At 36.6% G+C, this 27,647-nt stretch overlaps 1 protein-coding gene across 1 annotated transcript in view; it reads left to right on the top strand.

The window, feature by feature from the left end:
• LOC140139768 (uncharacterized) overlaps window positions 1-27,647 on the top strand; it is a 156,165-nt gene that overhangs the window by 9,267 nt on the left and 119,251 nt on the right. Inside the window, 1 exon segment of the mRNA XM_072161475.1 lies at window positions 2,434-2,661. Coding sequence (XP_072017576.1) covers window positions 2,434-2,661 — 228 coding nt within the window.

The following is a 27,647-nucleotide window of genomic DNA, read 5'->3' on the forward strand; positions in this document are numbered from 1 at the left end:
TTAGAACCTTTTAATAATGTATTTGTAAAGAATAAAGAGATTTTTTTTTCATTCATAAAAACCCACTTAAGGCAGTTATTGGAACTAAGACTTCCCTTGCCTTGGAGACAGAAATGATGTCATGCTAAGTTTGCGATTTTAATCAGAAGTCACTGGCTCGGGCCAGGAGTTGTGACCAGTCTGTTGGGCTATTCCAAATGAAATCCATACACCCCCTGTGGAAGACATAACCTTAAGCTTCCACACAGGGAGTATGAATTTTAAATGGGGTTACCTAAATGGGTGACTCCATTTGAAATCTACACCCCATATGTGGGCGATTACGGTAATGTCTTCCACAGGGGGTGTATGGATTTTAAATGGAAGAGCTGATTACTTGTTACCTCAGTGGCACCTGAAACTTAACGCATGCTGTATTTGCAATCTCCGCATGTAATTTTAAGTCAATACAGAAAATAACAGTGTGCTTCCCGCTTTGGTTTTAAGTGAAGTACACAGCTATTCACTAAGTGCCTTGACAGTCTCACTTCATACTGCGTAGTTCATAAAGCTACATTCACTAACCTGGTATCTTTCATTGGATCTTATGCTGAAGGGAATGATGTTTGATACGCAGCAGCCACAAGGTCATTTTTTACCTGTACGAAAATACTGGGGTTAAAGGACTTTGTCCTGGGGAATGGGATGTATTTTGTTTATAGCCATGATTTCAAATTAGAAAGTGAGTCCTTCAATTATATCATGATTATTGCATGTACATTGTACAAGTCAAATGTTTCCAAGAAATATTTACCACTTCCATTTTTTTTATAAATTTAAAATGCATCTATCCATATGATTTTTGGGGAGAAAAAATCAGTGTTTTCTTGATATTACTGCTCTGGAACCTTATTCCAGAGATACTTCAGCCTATAAATACTGAAGGAAACTTTTTGCTCAACAACATACATATACATACATACTACAACATTTATAAAGCGCCTTTTCAAGACAGTTTCAAAGCGCTGGTAAGCAAAACACAAAAGATCATAAAATATCACTTTTCCCCAAAAAAAGTTGAGATTTTTACACCACTGAATACCTCTGGCTACATAATGTTTATGTTTCTTGCAGATTAATTCGTTTAGCAAAAATATCGCCAAATTTGAATTTCGTTCTGTGGCACCAGAACGAAATTACAACACATTGTCTATGGAGCAGTGTAATACACATAATCATACATAACTCGCAAACGCAAAATCGGAATCAACTGAAATGTTGGAAATAAGCTTTTTTTGTGGATATCTACTGAAAAATGTCATAAAAGAGGATGCTAGGATCACGAAATCCTCCTTTAAGCAATAATAGAGAAAAATAATTTCTAAATAATTAGAAATTTGGGTTTATATTTTCTAATCTTTCACCCATATTATATAAAGTTTAAATGATATACAACTTTCTAAGGCCTGAGAAATTGATGAGCTCATTCACAAATTTCAGTTTAAAATAATTCAATTAAATCTCTTTAGATTTGAACTTGAAAGGAAAAATGAGAGATTAAAATGAAAAAAAATAAGAAAGATTATAAAATAACTTGGAAATGACTTCATCTGATTTGACCACACCACCAGCAGGTGTACTTTTGTACATTATGATTGATATAGTCAATGTGAAATTGTGTTTTTATATGCATTCGGATGCGCTAAATAGTTAATTTCATTTTAAAATTCATACTTACTATTCACTGTTTTATGTGACAGATTTTTCAGGCCGTCCAAATTCTTTAAACAAGTTCATCAGGAATGTTGATTTCAACTGTGGATTTTGTTCATTTCTAATAATTCCTATGTAAAATGATGATGTTGTACTCCGACGCATTTGAGTAATGTTTCACCATTACGCTAGTGGTTTCATTAGAATGGCAACTCACCACATCTGACTGCCTCCCTCCATGGACAACACAAAGCACCGCAGAGACTGTGATGAATCAGTCAAAGATGCCTCTATATGGGTCACTCCATCGGTTGGGAGGACTCTGAAGTCATTGGTCATGGGGCGGCAGGACTGCCGGACGTGGCTTGGGACCATTTGGATCCACAAAGGGGATGTGAGTTGTGACCCTCTGAACAAGGACGGGGGTCTGCAGACTTTGGCACCTTTGACCGATTCATCACACCCTCTGCAGTTGTCCATGGAGGGGGAGACAGTCAGATGTGGTGAGTTGCCCGTCTGATGAAGCCACTAGCTTAGTGGTCAATCATCATCATTTTACATAGGAATTGTTATAAACGAACAAAATCCACAGTCGTACAATTCTTTCATATGAATCCTGATGACATGGCAAAATATTGCATCATGATAGTGAAATAATATCACAATAATATTGTAAGCTGTGATATTGCACATCCAACAAGTAACTTCATTAACTTTATGTGTGTTAATTTTTTTCTCCAGCTTTATGTTGGCGATGGTAGCTTACTTTCCAACACCACCTATACAGTAGTTATGTACAATCTTGGTGTCTTTAGCGGTGGAAATGGAATCAGTACAGTGGCATTCATTGACGGACAACAAACAACAGTAGAATATCTAACACCTGTGTCACAGGAAAGCGCACTGGATATAAGTCAACTAGAGGGGGAGCTTTTTATCGGTGGCTATCGTGATGTCAGCGATTTGAGTGTAAGTGTTGATTAGTTTAATTCAATGTTGAGTGTGAATTATGCACTACTAGGCTAGCTTATAATGTTCATCGGCACTATACAGTCTGCAAAACAATTAAGGTACCAGTTATTGTTACCCCTATCCTAAACAAAGGTAGATATATTATAATTAGAGCCAGAAGCCAATAGTTGCATCTTTCAGCTTGAATTAAGACCCTGTTCGGTTAAAATCGGTCCAGAAATAAAGCCAAAATAATCCTTAACCCAAGGAAGATGCAAATTCAAAAGTTGCAGTTTTGTTCCATTACATGCCTTATTGATTTGTACACAAAGCATTCTCGAACAAGAGAGCGCCATGCTTCCATTGATTAGCACATTAAAACTAGCGACATTCTTTCCATTTATCAGTGTTTATAAGAACATGAAAGTGCAATTTTTGATTTCGTTACTTCCTTAGGTTTTAGTTCACTGTTTCTTTACTTCTCAACCAATTTCAACAAGTAAGGTCTTAAATCAGAGCTAAATGGTACAGCTATTGGTTGCTTGTTTTAGTTTTGACATATTTATCTTTGTTTAGCATATACCTGGGTGAACATAACTGGTACCTTGATTATTTGGCTTACTGTATAATATTACTTAGCTTTTGGTCATCAAAAGGCAAAATACATGCTTTCGCAAATCTATTGCTATTAAAGTTGCATGATCTTGCTGATTTAGAACATTCATGTACATATATGGAATCAAGGTTCCTGCTAGCTTTCAAGTTATGAATTTTCAAAATTGAAATCTGAAAAATATGGTGTCTACAAATCGCAAATTGTGACTTATTATAAAGGTGTTCACCTTAACGCCATATGGGATCTTCTGGCAATTGTATGGGGTCAAAAGACCCCAAAACTCATCTGGAATCCTGTATAAATCTGGATTAGCAGAAAAAGTTCCTACAACAAGTTATATGGGGTGGGGGCACTGCTTTGTAATTGTGGTTAACTTTTTCTTGACTTAAGTTGAGAGCAAAACTGCAAACAAATGAATATAATGTGAAAGTTCCCACTTTTACAGTACAATTAAGAAGCAGCTTACAAATATACCACACTATTGACCACAATGTCCTCATCCCAATGGCATAGTTCAATAACCTCAATTAAACAATTATAGTGCAAAAATTGGACCTCAAGTTTCAGAGTATGAGTTTTTGTACCCAAATTTTCAAAGTTCATTCAATGAATGTGCAAATATATGTATTGGGGTTAAAGAACTGTGCCTTCATAGATGAGCATGTTGTGTATCCTAGTGCCACTTATTGATTTGCAAATTCCATCTTTATAGTATTGCACTGTTTTTTTAATGCATATCACATCGTTGAAGTGTTTCAATTTTAACCTCGCACTTGCACGATTACTTGTACGCTTCATAGGCGTATCTTTCAGCACCTCGCAACGAATCAAGCTACAACTCAAGTACTTCATCAAGCATGGTAAGCCCAGTTAAAGCTTGAATAACTGAATGACTCAAACCATCCATCCATTATCGGGCTATTCCAATTGAAATCCATATGCCCCCATAGAAGACATCTTAAAATCTTCTTTGAAATCTACACCCCTGTGTGTAGGATTAAGTTCATGTCTTCCATAGGGGGTGTATGGATTTTAGTTGGAATAGCCATGACTCAAATCATCCATCTATCATTAAGACCATTCCAATTAGAAACTGTCTTTAGTTGGGTATAATAAGGAATGACTATATTTTATTGAGATATTCCAATTATACTGTGTCATTGGCAGTTAACATGACAATAACCAGATCAAATTATTGTATTTGACCTAATTAGTACCCTTATATCATAGGTCATCTGAACAGTGGTGGAGCCAGGGGGGGGGGGGGAATACCCCAGTCAGAACCCTGTTGCCCCCCAGTAAAAACCCAAAATTAAGAAAATGTCCACTTTTGTGGCAATTTTGTGCAAAATTTGTTGATTTTGACCACCCCTGAAATTCACTTGGCCCCCTCAATGCGCCCCCAAGAAAAAGATTTCTAGCACCGCCACTGCATCTGAAGGGGCTTTTATTTAATTACCCTATTTTGAAAGCCAAACTGGATATTCACATGCAAAAGAACGTTTTAGAGTTCTTGAAAATATATAGAAATAATAACACATGTTACAGCTATATGTTGAGATGATTTTGGGGCACGGTGGTGCAGCAATACAGGCTCGAATCTCGGCGGTGCCATTATGTTGTGCACTTGGGCAAGGCACTTTCCTCACTTGCCTCTCTCTACCCAGGGGTGAAATGGGGAGCTGTTATGAGTAGTGTACATTCTAACAGCATGTAAAATGCTTTGATACATGTCACTCAAAAGGCACTGTATAAATGCCAACATTTTGTGGTACACCTCTTTCCCTGCTATAATTGCATTGAAAGGCTGTACTTGAACAGATGAAGATTAGACAAATGCTAATTAGGGGAGTTGCACTAATTAGGTTAAATACGGATAATGAATTGTAAACAGGAACTTACATGTTCAAATCTGCAACATATTTATATGGTAAAGTTTTTGGTCTTGAGTTTGAAAGGATTTCCTGCCCTGCGTGTGATCATAAGGCACATGATGAAAAGTGGACAAAGTTAATCATGAAGTTGCAGATATTAAAAACATATATGTTCCTATTTTATATTCAATATGGACTAGCTAACAACTGACATGACTGAAAACATTAAACCATTCATGCTATATATTGTAACCATTCATTGCTATCATATTATACTAAAACCATTGCTATACTAAAACCATTGATATTCTCCCTTTGCACAGATCCGTCATCTTCTACCAAAACAAGGTTCTACCTGCAAATGCATGGGCAAAAAGTGCTAATTAATGCCCCAGAAGGCTTTTGCAAAGCGTACCAGGTAATTAAAGCACATGTTTGGCAGGCACTCATACGCATACAGAACATGCATTTTGCAGGTATAACCTCGTTTTGAGATGACCATGCAAAGGGTCAATGTCTAGGGCTCATTGTAATGCTGCCTCATTCCATTTTGGCGAAAATGCTAAATTTCTTTCAGTAGCACAAAGCCTTATCTCCATGATACACCCCTTTTCAAAGTTATAAGCCAGTATACATGTAACAAGGCCTCATCATATGGTTGATTAATTATATTCCTATGTACATTTTCTGAAAATAGCCAAAATGAACTATTCCATTTAAAATCCACACTACCTTGTGGAAGAGTTTGAAAATATCTTGTACAAGGGGGAGTATGTTTTTCAGATGTAATTGGTCAGGGTTAATCATTTTGAAACTCATACTCCCCCTGTACTATAGAATTACATATTCCACACCTGGAGTGAGTATTTCAAATGAAGTTACCTAATTGTCTATTCTATTTGAAACTCATACTCCCTCTGCAGAAGACTTTAGCTAAATCTTCCACAGGGGTAGTGTGGATTTTAAATGGAATAGCCCGATGGAGATGAAGCAATGTTGCACTGAGCCCTCAAATTATATTTCTCATCAAGATGTGAATGAAGGGGGGGGGAGATGTAAAGTGACTAATTACCCTTTATATGAGAAATTGACTCAAACTTGAAGCCTTTTACTCATTTCAAATTATATTCAATTGCCATCATAAATATCTTAACCCCTTCAGAACTACCTGCCGATTGGCCAAAATGAATATTGTTTCCAGTTATGAACCAATCAAGGAGGTTGTTAATAACATCATCTGCAAATGCAAGTTTGACCATAAAGAGTTTAAAGCCTAGTCATGATTGGCAATTGAAATGAGCATTTCAAGTTATCAACCAATCAGAAATTCTGTTAGATGACCAGTAGTGTCCAGGGGGTTAAATTACAATAACCCATGGTTAAATCCTGTGACAAACATACATATACCTACAGGGATCAGAAGCGAACTCATGATCAATTCTTATTATACAGCTCAACCAGGTTTGATGGTTGAGCTAGTATTTATCAATTGATCACGGTATCCGTATATTATTTGTTTCAAGTTAAATCAGCACTCTTTTACTTGCATTCAATCAGACTCAACTTTAACTCTGATTCATAATAACTCATGCATGCTTGAGCAGAATAATGCTAACATAATCATCATTGCCCCCAATTGAAACATCTAGAATGTACATTTATACATATATGTATAAGCATAATGTATCAAATATGCCTCCACTCAAATGGATTGATATCCTTTCACTCAGTATCAACTGTGTGGACCCATAAATATACCAAATCCCCGTATGGTCATTTGTACTGAGTACCCCCCCCCCAATCCTAGCTCCAACTCCATTTGTAATGTCAATGGTACTGTTCTTTACTCTTACTTCTACATCATGGGCAATTCCAGTTGAAATCCACACACCCCCTGTGGAAGACATGACCAAATCTACACACCCTGTGTAGGAGTCACCCATTTGAAATTCACACTCCCTGTGTGGGAGATTAAGGTCATGTCTTCCACAGGGGGTGTATGGATTTCAAGTGGATTAGTCCATGATGTATTTGTACAATGTAATTCTAGATGCTTCACTTTGTTTTGTTTTGAACATGGAATCATCAAGTATGTGATTTTGATGTTTGTTATCTGATACAAATGTTTGAATGTGATTTGTGATGCCATTTTGAGATACAGGTATGCAAAATGTCTTATTGAGTTATTCCAGTTGAAATCCGTACAACCACAACCTTATGGAAGACAGAAATCTCCTACACAGGGGGTGCAAATATCAAGTGGAGTCACCCATTCAGGGTAACTCCATTTTAAATTCACACTCCCTGTGTAGAAGATTAAGATCATGTCTTCCTTTGGGGGTGTATGGATTTCGACTGGAATAGTCCATTCTATGGAACCTACATGTGGTCAGTATTTTCAAATCCCAATTCACATTTATGTCTGCATCTGATAAGCCTATGCATGGAAAGACACTAAGCCCACTTCTGAATTAGACCAACTCGGAGATATTTTTTCTTCTTGTCAAAATCATGAACGTATGAATTTAATAGTCAATGTTAAAGTGCAAGCGAAACAGATATGTTGGTACATTCTTGTATAAAGTGTGAGTGGTTTGGTATTAACTCTGAATTTGATCGCCTTCATGGATATCATCATATGGGTCATAGACTGATAAACTACAAACAATTCAGCAATCGGCAACGTCCCAGCATCATCTATGTTTTTTAAAAATGAGGGCCAATTGTTCCATAAATTGTAACATAAGAAACTTCAATGCCCATAATTATGTATTTTTCACATAAAGACGAAGGCACACAAACGCTCTATCATGTATTTATGCGAAGGCATACATCGCATGTGTAATTTGTTAGGCATGGTTGATGCAATGATTGGCCCTCATGAATATGCGATAATTTTCATTGCATACATAACACAGGGACTTTGCCCACTAATGCGCTATTCGTAGTTCCGTAATCTGTGCTACGGGTACTGGTAGTGCGCTGGTCATCACTCGGGGAACATGCCCGGGAACATGGCAACTCGGCTGTTGTCTGACTATATCTGAAATCTGCAGAACACTGAAATTAAATATCAATACTACTACCGAAATACTATAGAAACTTTTCTCCAACTTGATCCCCTACCCTTTGAATTCATGAAGACCTCAAATGATAAACAAACATAGTCTTTGTCAAAGACCTTGCGATCCTAGGGTGCAAACGGCGAAGCCGCGAGCTGAACGGCAAAGGCGCGACAGAGTGGTGAAGGCGCGACAGATGCGAGCCGAAGCGGCGAGTAGAATAAGATAGATGGTGCTCCCACTACGGTGCTCCAGGCAAAACCTTGTTGAAAGGCTAAAACAAACATGGTGATTATTTCGAAACTTTGATTATAAAACTTATGTCCTACATAAGTACTACACATCTGACCTAAAAGACAATCACCACAGGTGAACAGCCGCAGGCATAGACAGCCTATCAGCATGGAAACCAGCAAACCCACTCGAGACGTTCTTGTCTGAAGTAATTACTGGGTACCAGTCGCTAGGTTCTTAACAGATGATGCTGTATGCTTGAATACTCAGATTTTCATATACATTTTTGTATCATCAGGATTCTTTTTTGTAGGTTTTATTCTGCATTTAAAAATAAACCCTTTGAGCAAGATGATTTTGCACCAAATATTGTCTAAAAGAATGTTGTCGTAGGCTTACATACGTGATACATTTTAAAAACTACCTTGGACAATTGATTGGTCAAAATATACCCAGTGAAAATGAGGGATTTACCCTTTATTAATTCTTGATTACAGTACTTGTCTGTTTGCAACAAAAAAAAGAAAGAAAAAGAAAGCCCTTTTGGCAGTGTTCAACAAATTTCACAACAGGCCATAATATATAGCCTACATGTAGGCCTACATCAGTACATCGTATTAGCATAATTAGCCCAATGATTAGTAGTACTTAGGCATATTGCTTTTGATCTTCGGAATAAAGTTTCAAAGCTTACTCTTTATATCATGCTGTGAATGGATGTGTACCATGGCAACCAATTGAACAGTAGTAATTATATGCAAGAAGTTTTCATTAATTCATAAAGATGAAGGCAGAAAACTATATAATATATCTGGCATTGCATTGGTCAGAGAGCAAGCTTCTGCTTGAAGTGACCTCTTGAGTTTGACCATGACGATCACTATGATAATGATAGGAAGATTGGGTTTGTTTTGATAGCAGTGAATATTGTTATGGTAGCGATTATTTCAAAGCTAGAGTTTGTGTAACCCTCTCAACTGGTAGGATGTTGTGTAACATGCACCAAAATATGAGGCTGCAGAAAGCGGAATTATTTACACCATTAATAATATTTCATGTATTGGGCTATTCCGGTTGTAATCCATACACACCCTATTGAAATACTGACTCCCCAATATTTTATTTTGAGCATTTTCTTGTGACATCTCGCCAGAAGCATCACAAATTATCAAATCAAGTCCTATACTTTGTCTACTTTTTTTAACACACAAAATAAAGACCAGGCAGGACAACTAATTGCACTTTTAATGTGGGTCTACTTTTCGGCATAGTGGTAAAAGCCCAACATTTCCTGCCTATTACGAGCTGATCAAACTAGTCAATTCCATTTTATTGTTGGCCTCTAAGAATTATACCTTACAAAAGAGATATATCATGAATCAAAGATATGGTAAGAATTAAGTTAGGCCAGCAGAAGTGGATTGAGCTTTGCTCAGAGATTTGAAAGCTCTATTTTGATTAGTCACTTGCATGAATAGCATAATTAATAAACCAATCAGAAATGTTGTAAGAAAGGCAGTAGTTCTCAGTTGGCTAAACACCATCTTGCCTCGCTAAAAAGTCACTATTCACCTGAAGTTCAAGTATGTAGGCCTACATTATAGGTGTACAGGTACATTTCAATGTATGTTTCTAATTATAAATATACAAGTATGAGTTCCTAATGAAGAAAATATCCTTCCTTCCTAGTTACTGCAGACCCAGTGTTAGCCTAGCATTAAGGTGGTATTGGATGCATTTTCTAGAAATAAGGAAATGCTTTGAGCATGTTTTAAACAGATTAATTGAGTAGGGTAAAGTACACTGATCAATATGCCTTTTGTTTGAAGCAAATCGGACATACGGTTTCTATACTACATCAAATTATATTTTCTTTGTATCTTATTGTTTTTATCAATAATCAATATAGTTAATGAGCTAAAAGGACTGTAAAGGCTCATTAATATGTAATTTTGCCAATATTTTGCTAAAAATCAATGCATAAATGTTCATGGTACTTTTATTTTGCATACTTTTGCCCTGAAACTTGGTCAAAGTGTTTCTAATATGTTCTAATGTATTACATAGTGAAGCCGCCCCCTCATTTGCATATTTGCATAATTAATGAGCTAATTTGCATAAATGCTAATTAATTATGCAAATTAGGGCGGCTAGCTCATTAATTATGCATAAATTATCTGGAAGTCATTAGGAACACTTTGACCAAGTTTGAAACCAATATTCTGTTAAATAAAAATGTTATGAACATTTATGCATTGATTTTAGCAAAATATTAACAAAATTACATATTAATGAGCACTTTCAAGTCATATTAGCTCATTAACTGTATTGATTATTGATAAAACAATACAATACAAAGACATTTAAAATGTATGTATTATGAAAACTGTATGTCCGATTAGCTTCAAACAAAAAACATATGGATCAGTGTTCTCTGCCCTACTCAATTAATATGTTTAAAACATAAATAGAGCACTTCCAAAATGGGTCCAGAACCACCTTAACTCGCTTAACATTTACTAGGCCTTTGCTATGCATGATCATTCTCAATTTCACAAAAAAAAGTATTCATTTTCAAGTTTGTTCACAAGCATTTATTTGTGATATTGAATACATTAAGGTGTTTTAAGGGGGTACTACACCCCTCGATAAATTTGTGTCTATTTTTGCATTTTTCTCAAAAACTAATAACACAGTGGTAACAAAATTTATGTATATTATAGGGGCAAGGAATCCAATTACTACACTGGAATTTCAGTGACCCAAGACAAGCGGTTCGTTATTTATGATAAGAACTAAGGTACCGCTAGGATGTACCTCATTTCTTATCATAAATACTGAACCGCTTGTTTTGAGTCACTGAAATTTCAGTGTAGTAATTGGATTCCTTGCCCCTATAATATACATAAATTTTGTTACCACTGTGTTATTAGTTTAGACACAAATTTATCGAGGGGTGTAGTACCCCCTTAAAACACCTTAACTTTTGTTACCAGTGTGTTATCAGTTTTTGAGAAAAATGCAAAATAGTCACAAATTTACCACAGGGGTGTAGTACCCCTTAATGAAAGCATACTCAAAAAGGGTATTTCAAGAATCTAGAAAAATATCACTGCAGTTAAATTGTACTTATTTGCTCTTTTTTAGTACATTTTTTGTGCCATTTTTTCACTGCCCAGTTTGTCGAAATGGATGTAATGGTAAAGTTAACTCAATTGTAATTTGTTTTACTTAGAAGTCCTATTACTCATTATTAAAAGTAGCAGCGGTAAAATATAAAGATGTGGGTGTCTTTTAAAGCCAATTTGTACCCATTTTTGTGTAAAATAGGGGTAAAAATGCTCAAAATGTTTTTGAAATAGGGGGTTATTTGAATATTAAGTGAGCATGCTAGGAATAATTATAGCACTGCTACTAGTACTAATTAGCCTTACTGAAATGTACTTTTTACTTGTGGGTATTAACGTGACTTTAGGGGAGGAGGGGCCGGGGGGGGGGACAAAATTTGACAAACGTCAAAAAATTATAAAAAGTATGCCCCACTTATGTTTGATTACCTGATTTAGCTAAATTCATAATGACCTACATTTAAATCAGTTACAGCTTTTCTAAATTCAATTTTTTTTAGTACAAAAAATTGCCCAGTATGACGCTGTATTTGATATGCAGTGGTCCAATGTGGGCTGGCCAGCTACTGGAGCCATAAATATCCATGTTGGTCATGCACATAGCCATAGAGTGAGAAGCATTTTTCCTTTGAGGATACAACTGTGTCTGCCTGATACACCCACATCACAATTCAGGCGATAGCAGTCTGTATTTCTATGGGGAATTCTATGTCCAGAGAAGATATCCTTCCCCTTCCCAGAATCCCTTGCAACATGATGTATCACCTCATTTCGTCAAATGACACTCCCGTTATTTTGTGCAGATTCCCTTTGTTTTCATGTTGAGAATAGACTGGGTCCATAGTCAAGAAATAAACAGTTTGCAAGATCTGAATGTGCTCTGTTCATTGAGGTTACGTTTCGTCACTATCAATCCATGTTGCACTAGATACCAAATCAGTACAGGAAATAAAAATGGGAGAAATGCATTATGGGAAGTGTAAGATAAATTTTCTCTTTTTTTTCTGAAGATGAAATCTTGTCTGTTTTAACATTGGCTGTCCCTACAATTGTCATCACACAATGGGCTATTCCAGTTGAAATCCATACACCCCCTATGGAAGATGTAATCTTAAAAAGGGGGTGTATATTTCAAATGAAGTCACCCTTTCAGGTAATTCAAATTCCCTCTGTGGAAGATGGAAGATAAAGATCATGTCTTCTATAAGATAGGGGGTGTATGGATTCACAGTGAATAAGTCCCACACAGGGGTGTAGGTTTCAGGGCCGTAGCAAGGTTGAAAAATGTAGGGCGGCCATCACAAATGTGGGGCGGCCATCACAAATGTGGGGCGGCCAATTTACAAATATATGCCCAAATTGAAATAGAGATATAAAAGAAAACATAACAAATTTCTCAAAAAGTGGGGTGGCATGGCATCCCCGGCCGCCCCGCGTTCTAGGGCCCTGGTAGATTTCAAAGCAGAAGGGAGTCATTTGGATAAACCCATTTGAAATATATACCCCTTTGTAGAAGATTAAAGTCTTATCTTCCATAAAGGGGGTGTATAGATTTCAACTGGAATGGCCTTTTATTTAAATGCCTTCGTCATACCATCTGCACTGATTAGCAAATTTTACTTCTTCCAAAAATGATGTGAAGCAGTTACCATGTTTTAAAATAATTGTGTAGGAATACAGAAAATCTGAAGTGTCTTATATAGGATCTTATTAGTCTCATATACCTGGTTTAAGTCCAATTCAGACTCCTCATCAGCGATGTTTTTAAAACATGGCAGCATTATGCAAAAAAATTAAAATGTACATTTTTTACATTCGCAATACTATCATGTTTTAAAAGCATGTGGGGTCTGCATTTCCTTTTATGGTCATTCTGCCGACCTTGATTGCAGCCAATCACAAGCATGCATGGCCGGAGTCTGAACCAGGCTTTATGCATGATCACACAAGTAGCTGACTTGACATCTATGATTGATTCTAATGGATACAATGTAGACCTACATTCAATTTGATTTAATTCAGTTATATATACATTAGTGGTTGATGTCATCTCTGTGGGTGAAAGTCACTCCCACAAAATAAGCCACATGAAGGTCTGCCATGAAAAGTCAATGAAAGTTCACTCTAACATGTTTAATGTGTTAAGACTAGAGAAATTAAATTACTTTGTTAACATATATCTTTGTATAAACAACAAGGATATCTTCATAGTCTGTCTTGTCTGAAGTTGAGAGTATACTCCATGTTGGATTTTACAGTGGCAGATTTGAATCGCCCGCTAACCTAATCCCGATTAGAAGAGCGATTTTGTCCGTACTGGCAACGGAACCGTGTGAACACATTCATTAGAATCTGCCACTGCGAAATCCCATATGGTGTTGCCCTCAACTTGAGACCAGACACACTATAGTTGATGGAGCTTGTGAGTAGGGACCTTGTGAGCTCTTGTGAGTAGCCTTATTTTGGGCGTTACTTTATATTTATTGCAACCAATCCTAAAAACTCAGTAAATGCACTAAAATGATAAATCATTAAAAAAGTAAGATTTCTTCAGTCAAAATCAATCAATGCAAAATTCAATAGTATATTGTTTTGCAAACTGCTACTTTTTGCTAGGATACCATGGTTTTAGGACAACTTGTAACAAGTCATCAAAAGTTCATTGTTGATATGTCAAGACTGTTTCAATTATTGAATTATGTGTCATAATAACATTATGAAAATCCTCACAAGATCATGATAATTATATTATTTGTGACCCTGTTGTGACCTTTTCATGGATTAGTTAATATAATTCATGGGATATTATAGAAGTAATTTACAAGGTGTTTTGGGAAGTATGGATAACAAATTAACATAACATCCATATAGCAGGGTTTTCTTAAAAGTGGGGTTTTTTTTACCCCTTCAGCTTACGCTGACCATCGTTCACACTGCCACTACTCCTGGCAGTGCCTTCCGCTATTCCTGGCAACTTGCGCTGACCACCGATTACCCAGTGTCGATTCTACTCGGGTTGTTACCCACCATTCATAACCTCATTAATAAACGCGATGCGTGCGATCCAATCATATTTTATTATTTGTGAAAACGCCTTGAACGCAAAATCGAGGTCATTAATATCTCACAATTGACCGCAAAATGCGTAATTGTTCCAATGTCGCACACAATTGACTTCTGCGTGCGCCCGTATTGTGCGTCCAACGAACTGCTTGTGCGCTGGCTGGCTGCCATATTTGGATTAAGGCTACCATATTTGCACAGATTCTGATACGCACTTTTGTTATTGGTCGTTTTGTTTTAGCCTGATCGATTTTGGGAAAGGGAAGATGTAATAATTGTTTATTTTTACAAACTTTTGAGGAAAATTTTGTGTTATTTTGTAAAGTTAAAAGATCAAAGTGAGCGGTTATGAATGAGGTTAATAACTTTGCATCGGTTATATATCGGGCATTGTGAAAAATCTAAACATTTTGCTTTGGACCTCGGAATATCCCTCGGTTCCAAAGGCAAAATGTTTAGATTTTTCACAATGCCCTCCAAATAACCGATGCGCAGTTATTAACCTCTAATTACACGACATGTCGACAAGGCACGGTACAGAATCTGACTCTCAGTAGAAACACACTGAATGTGAAGTCTGAATCAGGCTTAAGTCATACTCTATTCAAACAGGAGCTTATACATGCATGTCAGTGAACTGCAATTTTCTTCAGGTGCCACAATTTGTTTTGCAAATTAATTAGAGGAAGTTTGTATGTCCTTCCTTCATGTGGGATCTTAACAACTGCTTAAGGGGGATCTAAGTAATTAAGAGGGACATATGTATTGCAAGGGTAAAATAACAGATCATTAACTAATTAACAAAGCCGAATGAAGTGTGGAATATAGCTGAGAATATATATAGGCAATGCTAGGATGAAATTGGGTTAAATGTTATGGGTGGCAAAATGGGTCCAAGTGCACCAGGTCAGAGGCTCTTGTTGGGGTGAAAAGGCGAAACCCCTTGAAGCTGTTGAATTCATATGAAATGTGCTGGAAACCCATAGAACAGTTCTCATCTTTTGGGTCCAAACACATTTCAAGTTTATGTGAGGGCCAAATACACCACTCTTTCAAGTTTTGTCATTTAAACGCACATACACAGGATATTGTCTCTGAGTGAGAATCTCAGGTTCCACGCACAACTGAATCCATGCACGTGATTGAAGTCTTCCAAAGTTCCAAACAGCTGATTGTGGCAACTATTTGTGTCAGGAATACTTAGGATAAATTTTACATAAACAAAGCCCACACAAGTCTAAATACCACTGCACTATCGATATAAACAAAATGATAACATTCCAATTATTAAAAGAGGTGGATGAATTCAAGCGCTGCTAAAAATCATACTGTCAATATCAAATTAGGAAAGTATTTAGGGATCATGTGCTTACCCATGGAGGTTCTTAGTAGAAAGTAAGGTGGGGGATGTGCGGCAGACTCAGGGTGCATTTTCAGCTATTTAGTTTCGATTCAGGGTGCATTTTGAGCCATTTTGGTGTATTGATGGCCCTTTTTAAAATTTGGTTTAAGAGAGGGTGTTTTTTATAAATTTCTCAATAAAGTCAATTATTCATAGTTTTTTCAGCAAAATTTGTGAACTTGGTATTGATATTATTTCAGGCCACTTTTTCACCAAAATTTGGTTAAAGTTATGTCATTGGTTGGAGTTGCAGCCACACATCCCCACCCAAACCAAATTTGAGACCTCTACAAAAGTGGAATTATAAACTCAATCATAAAGCATTTAGGGATTGTTGAGTGTTGTAAATATACCCATAATGCACCATACCTGTGATATACTTGAAGATGCAATTGGTGTCAATTTCTTAAAAGTGAACCTTTGCTGATCATCTCAGCTGAATTGGCTATGAAAACAAGATCTCATTTACAAAAAGAGGTCAAACTATTCACCGTATCCTATACGGGTAGCTGTTGATGTAATCTGAATAATTTCAAAATGAAATATTTTAATACAGTCTAACCTCTTTTATCCGGCTATGATCATGATGGGACCAAACATTTGTCCAGATACATTCTGCATTGACTGTCCCAAGTACTAAAATTGTGACAACAAAAGATTGTTTTAACATGGAGTAATAGCACTAAAAGATGGCTTTCGAGTGCTTTATGTAACATAGATATGTCATTCTAAGCATTCAGAGCATGGAATTAAGGTGTTAAATCATCACAAACATAGACGAGTGGATATTCATACGTAGTGGTAGATAAAATGAATCAAAGTTTTAACTTCAACACTTCACTATTTTTCGCTCACATCGAACACAGCATCACCATCTGCTGAAAACGCTAGTCGGACTAGTGAAACGTTCCAGGTGAGCGAAAAATAGTGTAGTGTTGAAGTTAAAACTTTAATTCACATCACAAACATGTTTTCCTGTGAAGATTTCACATCCGGATAACAGAGAGATCCATATAAAAGAGGTCCAGATAAGAGAGGTTGGACTATACACCCAGGGGGGGGGGTATTCATGTTTGGTTTTGGTAGGGACGTGCCGCTGAGAATTTGAAAGTGGACCATATACCAATTTGTCAAGAAATTTGGACCCATTGATATACCAAAAGTAAAAAATTTCAGCCGAATTTAACCCACATTGTCTTAGTTTTTACAAATTCCCCAAAAATTTTGGGAAAATTTTGGCTAGATTAAGGAAAAATTGGGCTATTTTGAAAAAAGGACCCATTCATATACCAAAATAGGCTTTGAAAAAGGGGTCATTGATATACCAAAAGGCCGAAAATGCTGCCCATATTTGTACTGAGTACCCCCGGACTGTACATTAGATCAAGTTGCCAAAAATTTCCAGGCTAAACCAGATATAAACATATGTTGCAATGTGCCTAGAGAATTTTTGGAAGATTTCTGATAGGGTCCCAACTTTTTGAGTGAAATTGGTTGCAAAGGAGCACAGTCAGGTGCAATCCAAAAATCGCTAGTGATCAAATAGTGGTAGCATTTTCTCTTTCACCATCAGCGTGTGTGCAGAAGCTTCAAAGTTGCCTTGAAGGTAACTGGCTTGGGACTTGATGCTCTGCCATGCCAGCATCTTATTGACTAGATATTGGCAGCAGCGTTCGAAATTTTGGTTGTCCGGTTACCCGGGACAACTAAAAAAGTCACCGGACAACCAAAAATACTGATTCGGTTGTCCGCCGGACAACCATATGTCTAGCCAAAAGTCACATTTGTAGGCCTACGGACAACCAGAAATTGGACGGACAACCAGAAATTGTAATCTGGTTGTCCGTGAGACAACCACTTATTTTTCCTAAATTCGAACACTGATTGGCAGCCACACTGCCGATCAGCGACAGAAGTGATGTCATAAAAAATGCTACGCTGTTAGCGATTGCCTTTAGATGTTGAAGTCAATTTTCCCCTGAAAAAGATCTTTATATTGAAAGTCCTGCACCCCCCCCCCAAGAAAATCAAACATTTAGAACATGCAGTGATTGAAATGGTACCTAGAGTCTGAAAGAGTACCAGAAAACAGTTTGATTTTATGTGATTTCCAAAAATGTCTGGTAAATCTCCGTCAGCAGTTTCTCTGATTACTGTACCACACACTGTTTACATCCACTGCTATGGTTTTTACTAATTACTTTTCGCCAGCCCATAGGGCTGGTATCTAATTCTTAGATGGGATTTGTGTACACTAAAGATAAGCTAAGATTATAGCCTTCTTCTATTGGTATGAATTATTTTTTTTACTTCTTGTGGTGGAAATGTTTTTGATGTCTGCTAATTCGATTTGCAAGGAAAAGAAAGTATGTTTTGCCTTTTCAACGAACGTAAACGATTGAGTATTGCCAAAGTTATTTTTGAATTAATTATGACTTAAAAATTTATCATAGGTTAGGCCTACACATATAAACATAAACTTGTTTAGCAATCAGCATGTCAATAAAATGACATGGTCAACAATTAGTAATTAGCGGGGAATGATCACTGGAACGAGGTCATATCAGTGGAGCATAGCATGTTTGGTTGCCTGTGAGTGCATAATTGATATGTTGATAACAGATCTAATAATGTTGTAGAATCAAAATCTTCATTATATGGACCACATTGAAGTCAAAGTAATTATCTATCCTATCCTGTATCGTTTTATGGATAAAAAGCGGATAAAATGACTCAAAATGTTATTGATGATATTATTGCTATCTTTAACATCAGTTTTGTCTTTTCAACGGGAAAAATCCGATGGAAAATAAAGTTTTTAGGGGCTAGCTATAATATTGAACAATATATTCCATATTTTGACATGCACTTATAGAAAATAAATAAATTAGTGTCTTACTTTATAAATTATAAATACTGTAAAATGACACATAACTAAAGTGAGGCCACTTTCTATCCTGTTTATTTGATTCATAAAATTACATTCAACAAAATGATTGAAGACTGAGAAAACACACAATGCAGACTATTACAGAATGGAGTATAAGTAAGATGCCATGTCCATAGCTTTGCAGGAGTTTCGGACTAACAATCAACACATTCAAAAAATACAGTTTAAAAGTGAAGATTGTAGTGAATGATCAGTCCTTTATCACGTGCTTGCCACTATCTACTTCATAGTAAACTATACATTGCGAAATAATATAAAATCATTTTAAAATAAAATGTGCATGTAAGTTGAGTTTACATAGCGAATTAACTAACAACTGCAGTGTATTTCTTGATTTTAATAATAAGCATGGGTAAAGAGCAGTAAAGACAAAAATACAGAACAATTTGGAGTAATGAATTAAAGAGTTGACAGGAGTTATACATGTAGGAGTTAATGTTTTTTGCTGTTTCAGTGTGCATGTTCTCACCATTGATGGTTTGGTGGACTGTCATGTAACATGGGTGTAAGCGTGATCCTAAAAAATGCCTTTCACGGTGACCCAAACTATTTACAAGACCTCTTCTGCATTGAGGCTGGCCTTCCCTTTTAAAGGGAATTTTTATTATTGTTAACAACTTCTTGGTACAAAAATATTTTCACAGAAAAAATGGGCAAAATTCAAAATTATAAGAAATTCATCTTACTCTGTGCAATATGAAACTCCCGATATTTCCTTAGCAATTTGCAAAATTGCTAAGGTCTGTTTCTGTCAAGTTCTTTGTTTCTTTCTTTCTTTCTTTCTTTCTTTCTGTCAATCTTATAATGAGCCACCGTAGCCATATGCTTTGAGCCATGTTGACCATAGTTGGTCATTAGGACCATTGGGTGGGGGGACAAATGAAACATGATCAACTCAGGTCAAAGGTCATCCCCTTCCTGTCAATGGCCAAAAACGTGATTTCACTAAAATGCTACTTCTTCCACAAATTATACAGCACGATGATGGCACTTGGGTACATGCATCAGCTATACCCAGTGTCTAAAAGTTATTGTCCAGAATTGGGGTCAAAGGTCATTAAGGGATACTTCCGGTATATGACCAAATACCCTAAAATGCTGCTGCTGTCGCAAATATATATGGTACAACAATGTTACTTGGTCATCAGGACCAATAGCTGGTGGCACAAATGTCACATGACTAACTCAAGGTCAAAAGGTTATGGAAAGGTCATTATGGCCGAAAATGTTATTTCCTGTTATTTTTACTAAAACTGCTACTCCTTACGCGAATGACACAGCAAGGTGATGTCACTTGACACATGCTTTAGCCTTGAGGTCAAAGGTCATACGAAGATCATTATGGCTGATGTGATTTTCTGTTCTGTTACTAAAAATGCTAAGTCATTCCACAAATTATAATATAGCATGATAACATTACACATTGTATTCATCCATTGGGGTCCAAGGTCATTGGGGTCAAAGGTCATGCAGATATTACTTCCGGTATGTAGAAAAATACCTTTAGGAAGTCGCACTCTAATAGCGCATGACCAAAGTTGCACAGAAATATTTACATGAATATTGAATAATTGTTGGTTAACAAAATGATTTCACAACTATGGAAAATAATTATGTAATATAATTAATAATTATAAGGCCAAATAAAAAAATAAACATGTTTCACGTACCCTCCCACTTCCTTTTTTGAGGTTTCTTCAATTATATATTTATTCAGTTTATATAACTTTTCAAAAAATATATCTAGGAAGCAGAAATATTTCTATAGCCTTGCTAATATACAAGAAACACTTTTGGAAGGTTTTATGAAAATTAGAGGGGCCGGCCTATATCCTCAGAACAAAAATAAAAAGAGGCCTCCTCCTTTTTCCAGGCATTATTGTGTATGCTAAAACAGCTCAAATAATGGGTATTCACACCGATTTTGCCATGAAAATATAAAATAAAAAGCCCCCTCTTCCTCCTCTTTTACAAAACCCGGACTTGAAACATGTTTTTTATTTTACTTGGCCTAATTATATGATACTACAAACTTCTGTTCTAGTGTAGTTATACATGTATATTCCAATGAATTACACCAAACTGCTGGATCTTTTGAACTCACATATGCTATAGGTGAGCTAACAAATTAACCTTGCTCCCATCGTCCCTATGGTCAATTTCAAATTACAGTGCATTTCAAAAAAGACCTCTCAGTAAAATCAGCATATTATACTACTGCTGGCTGTTTATATGCCTTAATACATGCATGCATGCTAGATAGCTGGGCTAATTAGCCATAGGCCTAGTTAATTAGCTATTGCTAAGGTCGCGTATATGTGTATGCGCAATTAGCTCTAGTTGAAATTATCTCCACATTGCTGTGTCTTCCTCTTTCAAAGCTATTTTATGATTTTTAATGCACAAGGTGAAAATGGGGAAAATATAGCTCATCAAAACTTATTCCAAAACATGATGTTAGCATGGTTAGGTCAAGTTTACTGATGAGAAAGATGTCTGGGTTGCCATGACGATATGGAATGATGCAGACCACTGCTTACCATAAATAATTGGCCTGTAATTAGTGTAATTGAAGCTTCATTGTTTTGCCATTATCAACTGATTATGTTAATCAGGGGGTTTTATATATAGTGCTAGAGACTTTTGAGGATTTAGGTTCTTTGTTTACAGTGTTTCTCTGGTTCTGAACCATCTAATGACATTAAAAGATTGTGTAATCTGTGGTGCAATATACTGGGTGTAGTGGGCACATACATTTCATTATGGTGGGGGGTACTCAAGTTTGTTTGGGTAGGGGTTTGCCGGTGTGAATTCGAATGTGGACCCATCAATTTACCAATTTTTCAAGAAATTTGGACCCATCGATAAAGTCAAAAATTTCAGCCAAATTTTAACACAAATTGTCTTAAATTTTATAACTTTTCCCCAAATTCTGGGAAGGGAAATTTGAGTTAAAATTGGGCACTTTTTGAAAAAAGGACCCAGCATGCATATACCAAAATTGGCCTAGAAGAGGCCATTGGTATACCAAAATGCTAAAAATACCTTAATACCCATGTTTGCTGCATGTCCCCATCTAGTCATTATTTTGTACTGAATAGGCCTACCCCTGATATGGTTGTAAAATTATTTTATACACAAACCATGGTCCAAAAAACCTGTCCCAAAATGCCAGAATCAAAGTTTTTCAAGTTCATGCCAGGCGGGAATCAAGTTCAGATGGAATACTTGATCCCCTGCCTGGAGGTTAAATGCAAATAATATTCATAAAGTCTGCAAATTATAGCTAAATATTACAATTGCTGGAATCTCTACATCTATGGGTCACAATGGTCTCATTTCCAGTGCCACAGTTCAGTACCGTCATTGTTCATAAGTTGATCCCAAATTGTAGGGTATGAGTTTTAGTACCCAAAACATGCAAAGGTCAGTCTATCAGTGTGCTAGTATATTGAGGTAATGAATTGTGTCCTTTGCTGATTGTAATGTGCTTTGAAGTGTCTGCCAGAGGAAGCTGCAAACATGATTTATACCAAACCTGCAGCCCAATTGGGCTACTTTGAAGATTTTCCCTGCAACTCTTCCATGTTTCCTGTCCCATAGAAACGAATGTTAAGACTAAAATTGTGTGCCATTTTGACATTAATTACAATGATTTTTGGTAGATTCCAATGATTTAAGGAAAATTGGAGACTTTTTGACATTTATATAGCTATGGTGATTTTCGGTAGTTTCGTGTTCCATCGAATCGAAACCAATGATTATTGAGGAAAATTGGGGGGACTTTTTGGTGATTTGCCCCACTTTTGGGCTGAAAACTGTTGGCAACCCCTCGGTTGGCAACAGTAGTGGCAAATAAACTGAAGAAGACATCAAAAATAGTTAAATATATAACTGATCAAACAGAGGCGGGAACAGAGGTCACTAAATATAGCTGTATGCCACAATTGGTGATGGGAAGAAACAGTGGGCATTAATGAGAAGCATCTGCTGTCTGATTTCATTTTATGATGAGCAATTATTTTTTGTGTGAACGTGACAAAAATAAGAGAAAATATTTGAATTTCAATGAACTCTTATATTGACTATACAAGACAAAGCAATACAACTGCATGGCTATGTAAGCTATGTGATCAGATTATGTAATCCTGCGAATACACATGAAACCATTGGCCGGGTGATTGTCAACCATGTTGCTTGTTACCCCAGTTAAGGCTGGCGTCGACAGGTCCTCACCCGGAATCCTGTTGACAAAGTGAATTATGTCAACATATCGACAGAACTTCGTCCATGGCGACATAGTGCTCAGGCAATGGCCCAGTAAAACTTCGTCAGGGAAGCTCAATTTCACTCGAAATATTGGCCATTTCAAATGTATTTTCAACAAAATGCAATGACAAATCTTATTTTTTTACCTACTATTTCGCCAACTTTTTATGTTATTTGCCTTCAGGGGTCATACTTTTGGCAGTATTTTGCCTTGTTTTCCGGTGTAAATTGTACACTTTATCGCTATGTGCTCGCTATGAAGACGGGTATCTTGAATTATGCTGAAATTTACCTTTTCGGTAAATCCCATGACCCTTTGCGAGTACACCTGAGAACTCGTCATTTTACATCACGCCGACTTGCAATGCGCAGTAACGATGTTCGATAAATGATGTGCGCATCAGCGCAGAGCGGCGTGACGCAGAATGACGAGTTCTTAGGTGTACTCGCAAAGGCTTATGGATTTACCGAAAAGGTCAATTGCCGATGATGTTTCTAGATATTTTTAGGTTACAATTTTTAAAATATGCCTAAAATCATGAAAGGAAAAAAATCCTGGTATTTTTTCGGAACCCAAATGTATGTTGACACACTGTCGAAGTCAAGATACAAAATATGTCGAAATCAAAAAACGGTGCCGACGCCGGCCCTACCCCCAGTCTGCTGGTTGGCACCCGAGGAGTTGGTTGTTCAAAACCTGGGCGGAGAAAACAATTTTTCTCTTCATCTTCATCCTTCCTTCCTTCCTTAATTTCTTCCACTTTGATATCAGAATGACATTCTTCGTATTCAGAATGCAATTCGATATGTCTGATATGCTCTAATGTTCCACAATAAATACTGTCCAAATGTTCATACCCCATCCCTTAAGCAAAAAGCAGAAAGGGAGCTGGGGTTAAAATGATTTGTGTTTGGTGTTCCTTGTACCTACATCCACAGACCAAGAATGCACAGACCCCCAGAATTCTATGACATATCATGCATATCATCAGTTGCTTAATAGCGAAGTTTTGAAATGCCTGGCAAGTTTTCATGAAAGTATTGTGGCACAATCTGAGATCCTGGCCAGTTGTATTCTTAGGGATATGGAATTGTGCATTTTCCCTAAAGGATGTGGAAACTACATTATCAAGTTATATTTATGTTTATGAACTGCCACAATAATTATAAAACGGTACCTGGTGTACCTGGTGTATACATGTGTACTGTGGAAAGATAAAAAAAATAATTATAAAACGGTGACATATTTTACAAGAGTCTACACACATATTTCTAATAGTCGCCCCACATAATTTTCCACTAGCTAATTGCACCGGGTAATTGCACCCAAATATTTGAAATAGAAGCGTGAAGTCCAAATTTCATGGTATAGAAGTGTGTCGTAGCTTTTGTCATTCTACAAGTATAATTAACATGGATGATGACAGAAATTTGGCTTTTCCATTTGAAATCTACACCCCTGAGGAAGATTTTGAAATTGCGACCAAATTTATCAGTTTTTGTCTCGGTTAGTCACTTAAAATCAGGGTTCGATTTAGAGGGGTTTGGCTCTGTGCATGTAAAATTTTGCCTGTGCATGCATAATTTGTGTTATTCAGCCCATTTGAAGGAAAAAATCAGAGTTGTGCATGTAAATTTTATTTTCTAAATCGAACCCTGCTTGAGATACAGCAGTTTTCATAAAAAAGACAACAAAACATTTGACCACCTGGGGGCAAAATTCAATAAAACTAAACAAGATTTGAGAATTGTCCAGTTTTCGAACTTCAATCTTACCGACAGAAAAAGAGCCAAAATCATGAAATCTTTCCTGCTTGTCCAGTTTTCCAACTTCAATCTTACAAACGGGAAAAGAGGCAAAAATCATGAAATCTTTCCTGTTTGATTGAACATTAAATGTGAATTGAGATCAACAGTGAAAATAATTTGATTTCTAGCTATTTCTACTGAGCTTAATTGGGTGCTTCAGTAAAGTTATCACTTGGGCTCGCTTAATGCAAAATAGCGCACTTCAGTCACGCACTACGCAAAACGCACTTAGCCTAGGTGATGTGCTCAACTGTGTGCATGCCAAGTATAGTAACATTATCTTTCGCATGGGGCTGTGAATGTCAAATGGAAAAGCCCATTATCTGCTTGAGGGCGTTGAACCCAAGACTGAACTCATCACAGGAATGAGTAGATACTAGGAGCCAACACAATATCATTTCCAGTGACTAAGTTCTTTCACTTCGTTCATCAATCATAGCTCAAAATATCATCCCAAGTTGTAGGGGATGAGATTGTGTACCCAACACATTGAAGGGTCATTCCATGAATGTACAAACATAAGGGGGTTGAACTGTGCCCTGGGAGATGAGCATGTTGCGATCCTAGAGGAGTTAAGGAAAATGATGATACATTTACAGACAATTACAGCTAACATCTGCCCATTGCGTGATAGATGCAGGTGTAATCAAACCAGCTAATTGGTAGCCCAATTGGGCGACTTATGAAGATTTTTGCTTGACTTTTAACCATTTGCTGTCATAGAAACCATTGATTTAGGCAAAATTGAACGACTATTCAACATTAGCCACCACAATTTTGGGCGTGTTTTTTTTGTTAAATACAAACCAATGGTTAAAAGAAAGATTAGGTGACTTTGACTCTTAATTTGGGCTGACAATATCTGGCAACACTGAATAGACTTTGCATGAGGCAAAAAGACTTGGGCAAGTTGCATTAATAGGACCTCAATCATGCTCATCTTTCATAACACAGTTATTTAACCCCATATGCTTCTACACTTAAGTGCAAAACACATGTACCCATAACTTGAGGTCAAACTTTGAGCTTTGGTTGTTTAATAGGGGTCATTGAACAATGCATTGGGGGTGAGAGCATTTTGGCTCAAGTGATGCGAGTTGTTTAGTGTAGACAACAAAATATGCAAAGCAATTATGTAGCATTTTTATACCAATATTTTATTTCTGGTGATTCTGACCTATACTAACATTCTGCTCTTAGGCAATCTGTCGCTTGCTTTGTTCCTTGCTCACCCATAACCCTTATAAATATAGAATATTTACATCCCGGATTTACATATATTTAGAAAATGAATACACTGAAGAAAACATTGGGTAAAATTGTCAGAAAATTTTGCAAAATATAGGTCACAAATACCCATTTTCCCTCTATTTTATCACAATCTTTTAACTTCACCTAGGATTATGGGGGTGGGGTAGGGCTGAAAGGTATTCCTGTCCCCGCACCAAAATTATTGAGGGAGCTGAGCCCCCAAGCACCCTTGTTTAATTCCTAAGCTGATGATATTAACGCACAGCTTGATTCACAGCAATAAAGCAATAATATTAAAACAGTGTTTTCCTTTGCAAGATACAGAACCTTGAACTAGTAAAAAGGCTGTGACACTTTGAATCATCAAATAATTTAAACAAGATAAAATGTCACAATCTGCTATTGGCTATGATCTTGACCTAATTTGGGAAAACTTGAACAGTAAAGTCTGTGATGGAAATAGATATGCACCCTTCAGCGTTCAGGGGTTGTATGTCTGTGCTACCAATTGACATTGTGTTTTGTATTGTTTGATGATAAACAGTCAAACACAGTCCATTTTTTTAAGGTTAGCAACTATTTTAAACTGTTGCGATTTGGTAGTTCACAGCATCTTGCGAATGATAGTGAGCTTTGGCAAAAATTGCATTGATCATTTCATAGTGAGTGTGTAGAAGAATTCAAATATCACAGATATACTTTTGTAGGTCCTGTGTTTCTCGAGTTATGTTATATTAAAGAGTGCTGAAACAACAACACTTTTGTAAAACGTACATAATTCATTGACAACAATAAATCAAGCACGTATTCAAAGTATATGATTTGTAGAATGAACTTATGCAAGTCACCAGCCATGTTCTTTGCATCAAAATCTTATGTTGAATTGAATAATTCATTTACAGGAAATTATCACATTGTGTAATCACTATGCGCCAAAATGATCTCACCTTTGATGGCACAGTTCAATAACCTTCATTCAAGTCATAGCTCAAAAGTTGACCAACTTGGGAAGTATGAGGCTTTTTTGTACCCAGTGTGTGTATAAGTCATTCTATTCATGCAGAAACCTGATGAGGTTAAAGAACTGTGCCATTATAGATGAGCATGTTTGATACCCTTGTGAATGTAAAATGAGACTTATTTTACATTCTTTGACGTCATCATCATCGGCAACTGATCAGTTCTTCTGATAGTATTGAACAATGTAATTTGATTAGTTAATCCGTGTAGCCTACCAGTAAGAGATAAGGTGTTACAAACTTACATTTTTCTAGCCAATTTTGTTTTTCTTGGTTACATTTTAGAACATTAGTTTGTCAGTGCACCGACAGTACAAAATAACATTT

Source organism: Amphiura filiformis, chromosome 18 (genome assembly GCF_039555335.1).
Source record: "Amphiura filiformis chromosome 18, Afil_fr2py, whole genome shotgun sequence".
Lineage (NCBI taxonomy): Eukaryota > Metazoa > Echinodermata > Ophiuroidea > Amphilepidida > Amphiuridae > Amphiura > Amphiura filiformis.